At 36.1% G+C, this 17813-nt stretch overlaps 2 protein-coding genes across 2 annotated transcripts; one reads left to right on the top strand and one right to left on the bottom strand.

Moving 5' to 3' along the window:
• Positions 1–8182: 8182 nt before the first annotated feature.
• Positions 8183–10737, top strand: LOC110759081 (COBRA-like protein 4). Its single transcript, XM_021961109.2, has 6 exons — positions 8183–8452; positions 8556–8635; positions 8764–9220; positions 9344–9491; positions 9611–9888; positions 9969–10737. The coding sequence occupies exons 1-6, from the start codon at positions 8401–8403 to the stop codon at positions 10250–10252; spliced, it is 1299 nt and encodes a 432-aa protein (XP_021816801.2). The 5' UTR covers positions 8183–8400; the 3' UTR covers positions 10253–10737.
• A 142-nt stretch (positions 10738–10879) lies between these two features.
• Positions 10880–14337, bottom strand: LOC110759080 (protein COBRA-like). The gene is made up of 6 exons (XM_021961108.2): positions 14049–14337; positions 13403–13482; positions 12332–12788; positions 12083–12242; positions 11699–11976; positions 10880–11514 (listed from the first exon to the last, which is right to left on the bottom strand). The coding sequence occupies exons 1-6, from the start codon at positions 14149–14151 to the stop codon at positions 11222–11224; spliced, it is 1371 nt and encodes a 456-aa protein (XP_021816800.2). The 5' UTR covers positions 14152–14337; the 3' UTR covers positions 10880–11221.
• Positions 14338–17813: the final 3476 nt, after the last annotated feature.

The raw sequence follows: 17813 nt of genomic DNA on the forward strand, positions 1-17813 counted from the left end.
AACAAGAAAATTATTTTAATTTCTATAAGTGGTTGCTAACCTCCAATGTCCCAACACCAACAATAAAAACCATTTTAAAAAACCTCTTAATGGAAATCCTCTTCTTAAAAAACAAAACAAAAAAACTGCATTCCTGCTGCTAATAAACAAATTACCATTTCTTCTCTTAATGGAAATCCTCTTCTTAAAAAACAAAACAAAAAAACTGCATTCCTGCTGCTAATAAACAAATTACCATTTCTTGAAGAGGCAATGGCTGATCTTGGTTCCACAAGTATGACCAATCTTTTCACTTCATTTAAAAAATATAAACATATCATCAATTTCATCCCCAACTTCATTTATAATAATTACCAAATTTGCAGGGCAACCAGAGCCATCAATGCATAGCTGGAAATGTATCATCTCAGTGCACGATTAATACCTATCACTGTCATAAAGGGATATTTGATACATTTCTGAAACGTAACCAAAGCTAATTAAACTCTACATGGTGCAAAAAGAGATGTAATCAAAGCTACTAAAAGATATAATCAATCAAAAACACTTTCATGAAAGTTCCACCTGCTTTGGTGCAAACATAGATATTAAGCCATAACATTTATCTAAAAGGCCTTAGACAATTGTGCAAGCATATGAGCAACACCATTTCAGCACCAAATCTCACCATTTGAAGTGACTCATCTTTATTAGGAGCTGCATCAAAGAATAAAATGTGAGGGAATAAGATATCAAATTAAAATTTCAAGCAAGAACTAAAATTCCAGCACACATGCCCAACCAGTACAAAACGATGATTGAAGTGCCCACCAAAGAAAATTAAGTTTGAAGTGTTGTATTCTTAAGCTACTGATAATACCCAAATAATAACCAGGAGGAGAAATTTTCACAAAATCGTAATTACTCTCTGAAAATAAAACAAAAATAAAAATTCTAAATACTAACGCACAACTAGAACCCAAATTCAATCAAATTAAATCACAAATGCAAGTAGGATCTTGGATTCAATCAAATAAAATCACATACATATAGAATCCAAATAAAAACAAACATTCACATGGAATCCACAATTAAAGCAAGCTACATACATCTAGAATTCAAATCAATCCTAAACTGATACCAAAACTTTGTATCAAGCATGGAGTTTAGAGCTTTACAAAATCACACCTTGGGAATTGTCACGCAGCCTTCACCTTCGAAGCAATTGGCCTCGAGCAATTGTCTTGTAGCTGATGAGGAGTTGAAGCTCTTGAATGTTCCAGTGAGAAAGAAGCCATAGATTGTGAGAGAGGGAGACAGAGAAGAAGCCACAGAAAGAGAGGGAGGGTTTCGATGGGATTTGATGTGAGAGAGAGAGAGAGAGAGAGAGAGAGAGAGAGAGAGCAAAGTCTGAGAAGGAAGAGATCTGAGAGAGCATTTGGGATTAAAGAATGAATTAGAGATTGGAGATAGAATATGACGCTTCTGTAAGGGAGAGAGAATTTGACCCCAAAAAAAAGACGCACCAAACTTAAATTTGGTGAAAAAAGGGCGGCACGCGAAAATTTTTGGGGGAAAAAATTATAAAGGCTTTTTATCAAAAATTTAATTTCTAAAATTCATAATATATAAATTTAAAATCATAAAAATACCCAGAAAATTCCTATAAACATCTTGTGATATTATCTTTTCTTTAAAGCTCCAAAATGCTAATTCTAAATTATAAAAATACAAATCAATAATAAAAAGTCAACTTTGTTCATAGACAAATCAAAACATTCTATCACATACACTCTTATTTCTTTGATTCAATGATTTCCATTAATTCAAATATGTAGAATCATGATTTTTGGTGTATTTTTCTTATTTGTAGCAATTTTTGGTGTATTTTTCTTATTTGTATTTAATTTCTTATGAATTTGATAAAGAAAAAGACAATAAATAACAAAAAAAATGACATGTCAATCTTCGACTATTTCATTTTATTTTTATACGATTTAACTTCTAAAATTCACAATAAATAAATTACCAATTAGAAAAATACACAAGCCATAACAGATGGCAAATTTGATAAATGATACAACTAACAACAAATATCGAAGCCGTCTTTATGTGATCAAACAAACAATAGCTTAGGAATTTCTTTTTCTTTTTGGACTTGGGATACAAATAATTGGTGCTAAGAAATACGTATGTAGGGTTTAAATTGGTAGAGTTCAGGGTTTAGGTTTTAGCGGTTGGGGGTTTAGAGGTTTAGGGTTAAGGGTTAGGGTTTAGGTTGTAGGGTTTATGTTGTAGGGTTTAGGGTTTACAGGTTTGGGGTTAAGGGTTAGGGTTTAGGGTTTAGGGTTTAGGGTATAGATGTTTGGGGTTAAGGGTTAGGGTTTAGGGTTAGGGGTATTATGGAAAACTTATTCATGCAAGAGACTTTTCATGGGGAAGGTTAAATGAGGAGGCATAGAGAAATGATATTCACAATTGCTCAATAGCGATTATCCCATTACTTGTTAGACGCGTGGAGGAATGCTATTCACAAGCACTCAAAACCGATTGTCCCATTGCTTGCAAGACACGAGGACAGACGAACGCTTGCTGCATCGTGTTTCTATTTTTAAAAAATTGTTTCTCTTTTGTCTCTCGATTTTGCATATCTCTCTCTCTCTCTCTCTCTCTCTCTCTCTCTCTCTCTCTCTCTCTATCTCTTATTTTAAAAATATTTTCTCTTTCTTCTCTCAATTGGCTCTCTCTTTCTCTTTTTTAATTTTTTTTTCTCCATCAGTTTCTCTCTCTCTCTCTCGTTCCTATCTTCTTTCCATCTCTATAAATTTTCCATCGCCCTCCGTCTCTTCTCTCCTCTTTATTTCTTCTTATTCATAGAAGTGCCCATTGACATACCAAAAAAACACAAACCGATCCATAACACACAAAAGGCACAGATTTCAAACATCAAAGGTGACCACTTTATGAACATGAGCATAACAAAGAGGGGTCATGAAAAATAAAAAGCAAATTTGAACCCAAAACCAGTAATGAATGAATAAGAAAACTAAAAACTAGAGCTACCCAGATGATAAAACAAGGGAAAAAACAGAGGAGGACGAGGCTAAGGATGTGAGAAGGAGAAGAGAGAGAGAGAGAGAGAGAGAGAAAAGAATAAATAAAAAAATAAAGAGTGGCAACCGAGAGAAGAAAGTGATATCATAATTACACAAAGGAGAGACATGTAGCAAGCGTTTGTGTGTCCACATGTCTAGCAAGTAATGGGATTGTGAATAACATTCCTCTATTGAGGAATTTAGGTACTAAATAATTACTTGGGATGTGTATGTTTTTATGCTATCAACAAATAATAACTTGGGATGGGTATGTTTTTATGCTATCAACAAATAATAACTTGGGATGGGTATTAAATGATATTATGCATGTGCCGTCTTCAAAAACCAAGTTAATGCTAATACTATATGTGGTTAAACAAAAGCAACAAGAGGACAAAAAACCAGCAAGAGGACAAAACTAGTCAAACAGTAAGGACAAGAAAATAAACCAAAGCAACAAGAAGATATGTTGAAACTTGAAATCAACCATGTCGTCTTGAGTCTCACGATTAAACCGAAACCAAGGATAAAGAAACCGAAACCAAGGATAAAGAAACCGAAACCAACCCCAAACCCACCACTGGGATACATGGGGAATAGCTTTCAATATTCTGTTTGTAAACTGATCAACTAGTAAGGGGTAAAACCCAAACGACTACTACATTTTGTTTTCACATATGTACATTGGGAAGTGCTTTCAGGTTATTGTATGACAATATGGCATAACATCCTTTTATCCACCCTTCTCATATTGTATCACGGTTATTGTATGACAATATTGTATGTACATATTTTTTTCGGCTCCTCAAGTTAAAAAAAATAAACCTTTCTAATTAAACAACATGCACCTCTGTGTTCAGACTGAATTGCTAATATATTCACATCACCATAATCAAAACAAAACAGTGTTGCATGTGTGTTCACACGATTGGTAATACCTCTCAAGTTCAAAACTGAGGCAGTTAAACATTCAACCATAATCATATATCTATATATTGTAGCATTGATGTAAACACATTATGATACAAAACCACATTACAATAAACACATTATGATACTCATATAGATATGTGTTTATTGTATCATAATGTGATGTAACTCTCGGCAAATAGCCACAAGACACCAATTAAAGCACTCAAGCACTCATTCCATCTTTGGCTCTGATTTGACCAGAAAATTCCTAGCTTCATCATCCCTAACTTCACTGCATTGGGAACATATAGGAACAAAAATTCAAATAAATGACTGCTGAAAGAAATGAGAAAGATACATTATTTATTATGAATTTTAGAAATTAAATTATAGAGAAATAATATGAAATATAATAGATTGACACGTGGCAGAGTCTTGTACATTGATTTCTATGACATGGCATGTGCGTCATAGACATTGATTTCTTCTCCCCATTTTTTTTCGCTGGCGCTCTTTTTTTTGGGGGAAATTCTTTCGCGCTAACCCTCTCGTTCCCTCATCCTAAAAAAATTCACGCTTTTCGGGGTCACATTCTCTCTCCCTTACAGAAGCGTCATATTCTATCTCCAATCTCTAATTCATTCTTTAGTCCCAAATGCTCTCTCAGATCTCTTCCTTCTCAGACTTTGCAAATTTCTCTCTCTCTCTCTCTCTCTCTCTCTCTCTCTCTCTCTCACATCAAATCCCATCGAAACCCTCCCTCTCTTTCTGTGGCTTCTTCTCTGTCTCCCTCTCTCACAATCTATGGCTTCTCTCTCACTGGAACATTCAAGAGAGTGTTTTTGATTGATTATATCTTTTAGTAGCTTTGATTACATCTCTTTTTGCACCATGTAGAGTTTAATTAGCTTTGGTTACGTTTCAGAAATGTATCAAATATCCCTTTTCAGTTTCTGTTTTCACATAATCATCATCCCTGTTTTTCAAGTATTTCATGTTCTGTTATTGACTTCAAGCGTATAATATTGCATTTCATGTTCTGTTATTTCATGTTTTGTTCACCAAAAGCACTTAAGCCATTGCTTCCACTGTTTCTATCATAGCTGCCGAACTTGGTATTAATCTTGCTATTGCAGTGAGATGATACATTTCCAGCTATGCATTGATGGCTCTGGTTGCCCTGCAAATTTGGTAATTATTATAAATGAAGTTGGGGATGAAATTGATGATATGTTTATATTTTTTTAAATGAAGTGAAAAGATTGGTCATACCTGTGGAACCAAGATCAATCATTGCTTCTTCAAGAAATGGTAATTTGTTTATTAGCAGCAGGAATGCAGTTTTTTTGTTTTTTGTTTAGAAGAGGATTTCCATTAAGAGGTTTTTTAAAATGGTTTTTATTGTTGATGTTGGGACATTGGAGGTTAGCAACCACTTACAGAAATTAAAATAATTTTCTTGTTCAATTTTATTCGAACTCATCGATTCATTTGCTTGTGTTATGTTGATGGCTCATCTGTTTGGTTTTTTAATTTCTTTTAAACTTGCTAAACAGAGTATGAGAAGAGTATCAGAAGAAAGGTTTAGAGTATCACAAGAAATGTTTCTGGTTTCAATTATGTTTTTACCAAAGGACTATCCAAAGGTCGCTTTTCTCATTTGATATCACAAGAAATTGCTTGATTATAAGACCGTACTCGCCTATGTGAAACAAAGTTCAAACTCATATTCCATTTTATACCTGCAACATACAAAGTTTAAATACTGATACCCATACCCATACTACTCACACTATCATTAACACATAAGATACAAAAATGATATTTACTAACACTATTGCCAACACATTATGATACAAAAATGATATCTACTAATTCTATTGTCGACCCATTAAGATACAGATGATACATACTAACGCTATTGTCAATACATTAAGATACATAAATGATACTAACGCTATAGTCCATACACACACAAAGAGATCCTACCAAGCCAATGCCCAGGGCTTGATGATACACACAGAGAAAGTATAATGACATCACACTATACTCTCCCACTTTTACCTCACTTAAACACTTAGAGTGGTACACAATTAACTCTTTCACTCTCACAATATTAGAGTGGAAGACTGATGGCTTTCGGATGGTGTTCTCACCCTTCTCTCTCTGTCTCACGACATCTTCTCTGGTGCAATACGCTCTCTCTGCTCCAGCTTTGGTTGCTGCCTCCTTATATAAACCCATGCAGCAACTCTCCTAATGAGGGAAACCGCATACCAACCCACGTGATGGCCAGCCAAAGAGAAAGAACATTCTTTATCATTGGACCATGCATTGTCTCCCACCAAAGACATCATCATTCCATGCAATATTATTAGCCACCAGCCATATTCCCTTTAATTATAAAAAGAACATCTCAAAAGCACTCTTCCAAAACTCATCACGTGAAGCTTGAGAAGGAGCCAGAAAGTTGTGGGAGACTACTTTCTTCTTCCATCATGGGCTGGACCAATATGCCAACAAACTCAAAGATTTGAAAACCAACAGTATAGAACCAGAGCCAAGTGCTCACTTGTGGTCTCCAATCATCAAGTAATGAACTCAAGGCCACTTTGATGAAGCAGACCAGAGTCACCAAACTGGCCAAATGAAAACATAAAATTGAATTACAGAGGTAGATGTAACTTCCTTTGTATGGTATGAATGACCAAACAAGAAGAAAAAAGAAAAGAGAATTGCAGGGGTACACCGCGGGGGAGGGAGGGAGGAGAAGATTAAACCAGGAAAAAAAAATGGTGTTCTTCAAGAGAGTATTTGTTTTTTTGGAGGAAGGGATATTTTTGGAGGGAGAGAGGAAGAAGAAAAAAGAGAGAATTAGAGGGGTAGACCGTAGGGAGGGAGGGAGGATAATATCAAACCAAAAAAAAAAATGGTGTTCTTCAACAGAGCATCTGTTTTTTGGAGGAATGGATATTTTTGGAGGGAGAGAGAACATAGCATGCGAAAGAAGAAGGATAATAGAGAATTAGAGGGGTAGACCGTATGGAGGGAGGGAGGAGAATATCAAACCAGAAAATAAAAATTGTGTTCTTCAAGAGAGCATCTGTTTGGAGGGAGTGATATTTTTGGAGGGAGTGATTTTGGAGGGAGTGATATTTTTGGAGGGAGAGAGGAGAAAGCATGCGGATGAAGGGAGTGTTTCAGTGCAATAATTTCAGTTGCAACTGCTTTTTGGAAAGCCGTTGGATATAATCCAACGGTGTTCTCATATTAAGTCCTCATTTAGAGGTTCTTGCTAGATCCTTGCCCTATCACTAATTGAGAAATATGAGAATCTGGGTTATAATGAACCGGCCCTTAATAGTCATCCGATTAATTGCAGAGGTATTATCGTACGGATGAGTTGAACCCCTCAACATAACCCCATCGTTACAGAAGCACTTGGGCTGTTCTTGTTTTAAGCTAACAATTTAGCAATAAAACTGAATAAATGAATTTGATTTATGACCAAATGCAATAAATTATGCTTTTTGCATGACCAATTGATGCTTACATCTAACCTAAATTACTAGTTCATCAATAGTTTGGCTATGAATCCCTTCTCAAATTGAATGATTCATGGAAATGAGTGGGAAAATACTGCAAAAGCCAAAACGAGAGACATTTTACTGTTGAAGCAAATCCAATTCAAGTCTGTTAAATGCAAAGCAGTTGAGTGGCCTTTCTAGCAGAAAGGGACTCATCACTTGTCCCTACTTTGGTGTTTTGCTTATTTTCAAACTCATGCTTCTGACTTAAACCCTGGAGACAAGAGCAAGATTTCAGACAAGACATAAATTATTCTAATGGCATACATGCTAAAATGATTACTATGGATGGGTCGAGCTTACCATGCAGAAGCAACCAGCTTGTATAATAATATAGTGGGATTTTATATATTACAACAAAATTATAACATGTCTGGTTTGATTAAATATTTTCTGTAACATATGTATGGCCAATTTCTTAGCTTCAACTTCAAACCTCATTATCTGTCACCTTCAGCTGCAATCCGGACCGTTGAGATGTTGTGCTCACTGCAGATTTTTTTACCCTGCCTGGTCTCATTAGAAGTTGCTTTAAGACATGGAAAGCTAAACAGAAGTCTTCAGATGAGAGAGACTAAGAGAATTGAAGATGTTATAAGTCTCTAACAACAATTTGGTAACCCATCTGTGTAGAGAGCTAATAAATTTTTCTTTCCACAGTCTCTATCTTTATTAAATACATACACATCCATTGCCCACTAAGAAGCTCGTGATTGATTTCAGAGCCTTTGTCTAACAAGCCTGTGAACCCAGCTCAACAAAATTGCTCAAGCTTACAATCCAAATTCAATCATTGGCAAGTTGGTAATTAGGCTTTTGAACCAGAGATGAGATTCTTTGTCTCAGCTCTCTTCTTTCTTGTCATCTTTTCATATGCAGGTAAACTCTTCCACCTTAGAACACTTGAACTTGGAATGAAACAAAATCACTTCTCTCTGCTTATGAATTTTGTTGTTCATGCATGTTTTGTGGTTTGATGCAGCTGCATTTGATCCCTTGGATCCAAATGGAAACATAACAATAAAATGGGATATCATGTCTTGGACACCAGATGGCTATGTGGTGAGTATGTTACTTATCTATAGTTGAAAGAAATTTGTTGTAAAAAGATTTAGAGGGCATATGAACTTGGTCATCACATAATAAAATGTGTGTCAATGACTATGCCTCCACTGAATTGTATTTTGCAGGCAGTTGTGACTCTGAACAACTTTCAAATGTATCGGCACATCATGAGCCCGGGGTGGACTTTAGGATGGACATGGGCTAGAAGAGAAGTGATATGGTCTGCGGTGGGAGCTCAAGCCACGGAGCAAGGTGACTGCTCTAGGTTCAAAGGGAACATACCTCATTGCTGCAAGAGAAACCCCACATTTGTGGACTTGCTTCCTGGTGTTCCTTACAACCAGCAATTCACAAATTGTTGCAAAGGTGGAGTGCTAGGTGCATGGGGCCAAGACCCCTCAGCTGCTGTCTCCGCCTTCCAGCTCAGTGTTGGATCAGCTGGTACTTCAAACAGGACAGTGAGGCTTCCCAGGAACTTCACTTTGCTAGGCCCAGGACCAGGATACACCTGTGGCAGGGCAAGAGTTGTGCCTCCCACAATTTTCTTGACACCTGATCGACGCAGAAAGACTCAGGCTTTGAGTAAGTTCCTCTGCCTGCTAGCTGACATGATGATCTAGAGATTTATAAAGTGCTTCATTCTAATATTTGATTTGTTATGTAAGTATACTCTGGTTAGCTTAACATCATCATGTTTTTATGCAGTGACCTGGAATGTGACCTGCACTTACTCACAAATTCTGGCCAGAAAATACCCAAGCTCTTGTGTATCTCTCTCATCTTTCTACAATGACACAGTTGTTCCTTGTCCACCTTGTACTTGCGGTTGCCAAACCAAGGACAATTGTGTCAAGTAAGTCATGAGACCCTTTTGGACATTTTCAAAAATAGTCTAAAGTAACTATATATTACATAAGTTGTGCAGAGATGTATGCATAAATAATAACATGATCCATGTTGATTGTGTTACAGAAGTGACTCCAAAATTCTGAGCATGGTGGGAGTTAACACTCCGAAGAAAGACAATAAGCCGCTGCTGCAGTGCACAAGGCACATGTGCCCGGTTAGAGTGCACTGGCATGTGCAGCGTAACTATAAGGATTATTGGCGTGTGAAGGTTTCGATCACAAACTTCAACTATCGGATGAACTACACGCTTTGGACTCTGGTTGTTCAGCATCCTAATCTCAACAATGTCACACAAGTGTTCAGCTTTGATTACAAGCCTCTTGTTCCTTACGAGTCTATAAGTGAGTTCCAAACAATCTCCTCTTCCACATTGTTCTCATAGTCAGGGGCTAACATAGCTGTCATGTTATGTTATATGCAGATGACACTGGTATGTTCAATGGCTTGAAATTCTTCAACGACCAATTAATGGAAGCTGGGCCATTTGGGAACGTTCAGTCGGAGATGCTGCTTCGAAAGGACAAGAACACATTCACTTTGAAGGAAGGGTGGGCATTTCCTCGCAAAGTCTACTTCAATGGTGATGAGTGCCAGTTACCCCGTCCTGATGCCTACCCCTTTCTGCCCAACTCTGCCTATCAAAATCTACTTTCCTTCTCAACATTCATTTCATTATTCATTTTCTTCTTGATAGCCATTTGGTGATTTGGCTGCATAGTTTCAGAATTGTGGCGATATGGCTAATAAGTTTTTTGAAGCAAAGGTCTAAAGGATATTTTGCACATAGAAATGAAGCATAGGCACTAAAATTCCAAGGGCTCTTTCTTTGTGAAGCATTGGAACTCACTTATAGACTCGTAAGGAACAAGAGGCTTGTATCTCCTTACAAGCCTCAAATATCAGACTCACTCAAATACCAGTCTTACTCATATGTATCTTGTGAATAGAGTGAGTCTAGTATTTGAGTTTCTATGTTCTATCATCATCAGGAATATAGTATCATGTAAGTAGATCTTTGTTTTTTTTGAGAGATGTAAGTAGATCTATTAAATTCTGCTTTGTGCTGCAATTTGAATTTAAATTAATGCTGGTGATATTTTTGTATACGGCCGGCAACTTGAAGATCAATTCCAATCTCGAAAAATTATATATGCATTTGCACCTAACAAGTTAATGCTTACAAGTTACAACTAACCTTCTCAATAGGGAAGGTATTAGAGAATGACTATTATGTGCTTCTAAGTAAAACTATATGAGTCAATGCTTGGCAAATGACATCTTCAATTTAATGCAGAACTGCCATGATTTGATTGAATCAATACGGTCATATGAGATGTGAGAACGAAAAACAACTATAAGATCGATACTATGATCAGATCCAATTGCTAGTTAATCATTCTTGTTGATTTACAATCACGATTACAAAACCCTGGTCACTCTACAAGCGAAAGGGGTTGACTACACGAATATACACGCAACACAATAGCCAGAAGTAACCCACTCTTATGTAGTATCAAGAAACAAAAATGGACACCAGCAGCATACTTGAATCCATCTAACTTCATGGTGGAAGCATTTCACCAAAACGCATGGAAAATTTTGAGTGGCTTCCATAAATTTTGAGGTCAACTAAGCCCTTTGAAAATCTAAGATTTGAACACTTGCAAGGTCAGGTTAAGCATGAACATACATGAGTGCAGCGGTTGATAGAGAAGTCATGATTAGAGTAAGCAGAGAGGTATACTGTCGGAAACCAGAATTTGGCAACCATGGATAGGCATCAGGAGGTGGCATGACACAGTTATCGCCATTGAAATAGATCCTTCGAGGGAAAGCCCAACCCTTATCAAATGTGAAAGTTGCTTGATCCTTCTGGAAAAGCAGCTCTGACTGTACATTACCAAGAGGCCCAGCTTGCATCAGGAAATCGTTGTAGAACTTTAGTCCCCATAGCATGGCTGTATCATCTGTTTGAAAGAAAACCAGATTACACATTCCCAACTTTCAATGTGCATGCATAATAATGAAGATTAACATATGCAGGTCTTTTAGAAATCTTGGAAAACTTGAAGTACAGGTCAAATCACATAATAACACTACAATTAAAGAACATATGAAAAAATAATAACTAATAAGTCAGGATTAGCATACTTATTGTCGCATAAGGAGTTATTGACTTGTAGTTAAAGCTGAAAATCTGGGTCAGATTGTCAAAGTTTGGGTGTTGGACAACTAAATTCCAATCCGAGTAATTCATCCTGTAATTGAAGTTTGTAACTGTAACTTTCACTCGCCAATATTCCTTGTAGTTTAGCTTGACATGCCAGTGAACTCGGATTGGGCACATATGGTTAGTGCATCGAACCAGAGGCATGTAGCTATTCTTGCTAGAGGCTGAGACAACTGAAGCCAAATAGGGAGAATCTGGCCTGCAAATTCACAGAGAACATAAATGTCTTACAGAAAAATAAGAAACATTCCATCTTAAAATCAGGAAAAAGAAGTTTAAAAAGGTGATTCTGGAAGAGAGCTCACTCTACACAGCTTCCTGGATGAGTTGCATTACTTTGGCAGCCACATGAACATGCTGGGCAGGGCACTACCGTGTCATTGTAGAAGGATGAGAGTGAGACACAGCAAGTGGGAGTTCTCTGAGCCAGGAATTGCGAATATGTGCACGTAACATTCCATGTCACTGTCATGAACAAGAGGTAAGATTAAACCGATGTTTTCTTAGCACAAACACTTGTCTTTAAAAACATTCATAATATTATTATAACTTACTCATAGCTTGAGTGACTCTCCGTTTATCTGGAGTGACAAATTTAGTTGGTTTGACGACATTTGCGCGACCACAAGTATACCCAGGCCCTGGTGCATTCAGGGTGAAATTTTTAGGAACTCTGACCGTCTTGTTAGTGGTTCCTGCGTGACCAACACTTAGTTGAAAAGACCCCACAGCATTGGCTGGATCCTGCACCCATGAAGTAAGTACTCCTCCTTTGCAACAATTTGTAATTTGTTGATTGTAAGGAGTTCCTGGCAATAAATCAACAACAGTTGGGTTCTTTTTACAGCAGTGGGGGATTGTTGTTTTAAATTTTGAACAATCCCCTTGCTCTGTGGCTTGTCCTCCCACCATGTTCCATATAACCTCCTGCTTTGCCCATGTCCATCCCAGTGACCAGCCTGGTGCTTGAATGTGCCGATATTTCTGGAAGTTATAGATGGTAACAACAGCCTGTTTATTCAAAAAGAATGTTGATTAGATATTTACCCTATTCAACTATTCTTAAGTGGAAGGTAAAATGAATCCATGTTAAAATACTGCTTTCACAACTAACAAAGATTTAATTTACTCAACCAAAAGAGAAACATGTAGATTTAAGCTCAACTTGTGTCTAAGACTCATTCTAGTGACTAAGTTTAATTGCCGAATATCCCCAGTAGGAATGAACATTGCAAGTGACAAACATACCAAAAAACCCCAATCCTACTCTATGGGAAAAAATATCTGAATCAGAGTCACTATGTAGGCTATGAAAGATTCACTAAACTTTCTTATGCTCATGCCAAGGCTGAGTGCCCTCTAATCTGTGCAAGCAAGAAGCCAAATGGAAGCATGAAGTTCAGATGTTGTTCAGGTTAGGCAACTAACGCTTGAAGAACTTGATGAGCAGCTCTTGTTATTCCTTGGAATTCAGAAACATGTTTCTGTATTATCTATGTTCATTGCATGTTTATTTCTTTCTTTGAAGTCAACCACATTAGAAAAGCTGCGCAACTAAGGTAAAAAATAAACGATAAATAAACACTTCTCGACTATCGCAGGCTCAAAATTCAAATAACACTTACAACATAGCCATCAGGAGTCCAGCTTATAATATCCCATTTGATTGTGATATTTCCATTGGGGTCAAGCGGATCATATGCTTCTGGTAAGAAATAAGCAAAACAATGAACATTGTGATGAGCTGAATCAATTAGAGATTACGCAAAAATAATCATTTTGGAGTCTTGTTCTCATTTTCCTTGTAATAGAAAGTATTTGATAGCTGAATTAGTTTAACTGATTAAATTTTCTTTCTTCAGTATCTCATCTGTTTAAATTAACAAGTTCGAATTCTTTGTGAAAGAAAAAAAGAGTTCGAATTCCAAAACAGAACTCAAAAATGGAAAAACAAGAGCTAAGGTCCATATTTTCCATCAAAACTCATTTACATCAACATCAGAGAATTAAACGTTCTGATATTAAACAAAAATTGATTTCCTCATTTGTCAAACTCTAAACCCAAAACCCAAAAGTTGCCAAAACCTCACAAACAGTTCTCCAATCAAACAGTCAACTACACCTTCAAGGAACAGAATTCAACAAATATGAGACACTACATTAGGCCACTGTAGACTTAAAAAGGAATAAACCCATGAATATAATCAAATTCCAAGAAAAAAAATACTAACTTTAGAAAGATTGAATGAGAAAGAGGAAGACTGAGGATACCTGTAGCAGTGAAGCTGGTGCAAGCAAGTCCAAAGAGAAGCAAAATGGTGAAACTGATCAATTTTGAGACTGATCGAATCATGCGTAGGAACAGAGGCCCCATTTTTTGTTAAAAGATTGTGTTCTGGTCCGAATGTCTGAGTTCTATTTCTTGGGTGGCAGAAAGTTTCTTTCTTCTTGGTCAAGAGGGTGGCACAAGTTTCGTTTTTTCACATAGAAAAAGGCGTAAAGGGAGGAGAGAGAGTGGGAAGAACGCGGTAGCGTGTGTGCTCACTTTGCCAGTCCGCCTGCCAAGTCCCCCAGTTTAAAATGTAGTGAATTTTCCAAAAAACTAATATTGTATTAACGGGTTATTTATTAAAAAGAAAACAACAGAATACTTAATTGACTGTTTCAAAGTAAATGCTTGACAGTTGTGATGATCACAAATCATAATCAAAAGGTTTGGCAATTGGTCTTTGGTAATTGGCATTTTCTTGCAGACCGAAAACGAAATTGGCATCTTCTAGTGGTTACTAATGGTCTTGGTTTGAAGCTTGATTGTCATTGTGGTTTGGAGTATGTTCACAGTCCAAGGTTGGTTGGCATTCACCATTAGGCTAAACTTAAGTCATATTTTCAATTGGAAAATGATAATTTGTAGCCTAGCAGCAAAAGCTTTATTGAAAAGTTTAAATGCAAAGTTACATTTCATATGCATCTTCTTTTTTATTATATAGTTTTGATCAAATCTTTCTGTGGGTAATACCGGATTTATTCATTTTTATTCCAAGATTTTATAAACCCTTTTTGGAGAATAGAAGGCAAAGACCTTGTCCTAAATAGAACCCAATTTTTATTATTTAAATGTAAATTATACCAAATTTGTATTGCAGGGAGGTATACAGTGTACATCCAATTCATATGTCACACGTGGACGCCAATAAGCATTCCCTAAAATCTGGTCTCCAACCTAGATTTGTAATGCATGAACTGGGCTACACGTTTTGTCTCTTTCAGTTTTGCAACCTTTCCTGGTTCTCAAAAGCTTCACCAGTCCCAGCCATCATCAGTACTCTTCAATATTATTGAATATACTATTTTTATAGATCAATCAGGAAGGATTATTTTTTATATTCTTAAATGCCCGATCCGGGTGGAACATATATTTCACCGGCCAATAAGAACACAACACGTAAAAAAGGAATATTTTTTAGATTAAACTAATTACCCTAATTAATTTCTATTTAATTAGGGAAATTATCTTTGATTTAATATTGTTACAATATGAAATCTCAATCATAGGAGTAGATTGCTGCAGACCTTTGACTAATTCTGTTTCCTTCTCTAGTCTAGCAATCCCTGCAGTTTAGGTTGTAGTTATTACTTCTCTCCATATATGTTTCTGTATAATTTACTATATATCTTTGTAATTGTTATGACTGAATACACAAGCAATATACATCAGATTATCACTTTTCACATGGTATCAGAGCAATAGGCTCTGGGACCTTCACCACGATTTGAGTTCTTCTTAGCCTTATGGTCGTTTTTATTACTTTGTTTGAGAGCTCTTTGTATCTCAAAATTCTACTCTTTATCATGGATCAGTTTTGTTCCACCTTTGCCAATCACGTGGAAACAAACATTACAGGTCTGGCAAGTTCTTATTTTTTTGATTTTCAAAATTCAGTTTTTTCCAATAATTTTTCACAAGTTTGGATTCTTGATAGTGGTGCAACGGATCACATCACATCCCGACCTTCAATTTTTTCTCAATCGTCGTCTTCATCGACTCCTTCATCTGTTAAACTACCTACTGGTGCTAACGCTCCAATACATTCCATTGGGTCCATATCTTTTGATTCCAATATTTCTTTACACAATGTTCTTTGTGTCCCTTCTTTTAGGATCAATTTAATGTCTATTAGCAAGCTTACCAAATCTCTGAATTGTTGTGTCCTCTTTTTTCCTGATTTTTGTCTTTTGCAGGATTTGGCAATGAAGAAGACAATTGACTTGGGTAAACAACATGGCGGACTCTATTCTATTCACCTTGTTCTTACTCACCCATTCTCAAATCACGTCTCCAATTCATCAAATTTTTGGCATCAACGTCTCAGTCACCCTTCACCTGCTCGCCTACAATTACTTACTAAAATAAATCCAACTATTTCTTCTAACTCTTCTCATCAATGTGATGCATGTCATTATGCACGACAAACTAGATTGCCTTTTGGTAGAAGTTCAATTTCTTCTACTGAACCTTTTTCTTTAATTCATTGTGATATTTGGGGACCTCATAAAGTTACTTCTCATTCTGGTGCACGGTACTTTTTAACCATTGTAGATGACTATACTTGTTGCACTTGGTTATATTTGATGCGCTTCAAATATGAAACTCAGCCATTATTAAAATCTTTTGTTCGTACTCAATTTAATTGCGATATAAAAGCAATATGTGTTGACAATGGCAGCGAGTTCGCTTCTATGCGCCCATTTTTTATGGAGCATGGCATCCTTTATCAAACTACATGTGTCTATACTCCTCAACAAAATGGAGTGGTTGAGCGTAAACATCACCACATTTTAAATGTTGCTTGTGCTTTACGATTTCATTCAAATGTTCCTGATGAGCACATAATTATTACAAGTTTTATCCCTAAATATATATTTGTTAGTGCTGTAATTTATTTGATTTTGAGCTATTTAGGTTAAAGTTTGGTTTTTATAAATTTGGGCATTATGCTAATAAAAGTATTGGAATTTAAATAACTATTTTCTCTTAGTAGGTTCTTAGTCAGATTGCAAGAACAAGGAAAGAAGAATGGTGGAAGACATATTCAATTCATGCATGGAGTGGATGAAGCAACAAACAAGATGGTGGCTTGAAGATGTGGAATCATGAACTATATTAAAATTGTGAGTTAAGCAAATGAAATGAAGGATGATGATAAAAGGTGCAACACTTAACCAAAAGAATGGATTGAATAACAAAAGCAAGTAGAAGTGGAGCAACAATTGAAGAAAAGAAGAAATATTAAGATGAGGGTTACGGTTGTGCATTGAATGAGATGAGAATTTTAGATTTTAATATTTCCCTAGTTGTTGAGATTTAAGGCTATAAATAGGAAGCTCTACAAGCCTTCAAAACACACCCCGAAGCTCCACAACTCTTGAGCTTTCTCTCTTCCCTCCATCTTTCTAAGTTTTAATTTCTGTTTTTAGTTTTATTTTATTATGGGGAACTAACTCCCTAGCTAAGGCTAGGGGGAAAGCTTTTAATATAAGTGTGTAATTTTTATTAGTTTGATCCAAACTTAAGCTTTAATGTGAATTTGTAGTTTTTGTTCAAATGGAATTTGTAGTTTTCTTTTTAATTAATTGATGAATGTTTGATAATCTATTTCATGGGTTCAATCATGTTTTTCCCATTGTGTAGTAAAAACTTTCATGCTTTTAAAAGAGAAGAGAATTACTAAAGATTAATAGAATTTTGATGAAGATTATTTTTTGATAGTTTGTTGCCAATGGTACAAGTTATGCTTAGAATACTTCTAAAGGAAATTAAAAAGAGCTTTAATTATTTTGAACAACTACAATGGAAAATATTTTGTGGATCAAATTATTAAGAGTTGCATGCTTATGTTAAAAGTGGAACCCCAATGACTTAGTGTTTTAATCAATTAAATTTTCTCTAAATCAAATCTTGCATAAATCAACCTCTCAATCACACTTGTTCTTTTTCATCTCTGTTATTTTCTTTACACTGCTCTCTGTGGATAC

This window comes from Prunus avium, chromosome 3, assembly GCF_965620075.1.
Source record: "Prunus avium chromosome 3, drPruAviu1.hap1.1, whole genome shotgun sequence".
In the NCBI taxonomy this organism is placed as follows: domain Eukaryota; kingdom Viridiplantae; phylum Streptophyta; class Magnoliopsida; order Rosales; family Rosaceae; genus Prunus; species Prunus avium.

Bases quoted from the DNA above. Each gene is read 5' to 3' on its own strand.
- LOC110759080 (XM_021961108.2), bottom strand. From the start codon at position 14,151: ATGGGGCCTCTGTTCCTACGCATGATTCGATCAGTCTCAAAATTGATC. The intron at 13,483-14,048 runs GTATCCTCAGTC...ATTTCTTACCAG, and splicing joins CACCAGCTTCACTGCTACAG to AAGCATATGATCCGCTTGAC. The intron at 12,243-12,331 runs GTAAGTTATAAT...TGTTCATGACAG, and splicing joins GAGAGTCACTCAAGCTATGA to TGACATGGAATGTTACGTGC.
- LOC110759081 (XM_021961109.2), top strand. From the start codon at position 8,401: ATGAGATTCTTTGTCTCAGCTCTCTTCTTTCTTGTCATCTTTTCATAT. The intron at 9,221-9,343 runs GTAAGTTCCTCT...GTTTTTATGCAG, and splicing joins CAGAAAGACTCAGGCTTTGA to TGACCTGGAATGTGACCTGC. The intron at 9,492-9,610 runs GTAAGTCATGAG...ATTGTGTTACAG, and splicing joins ACCAAGGACAATTGTGTCAA to AAGTGACTCCAAAATTCTGA.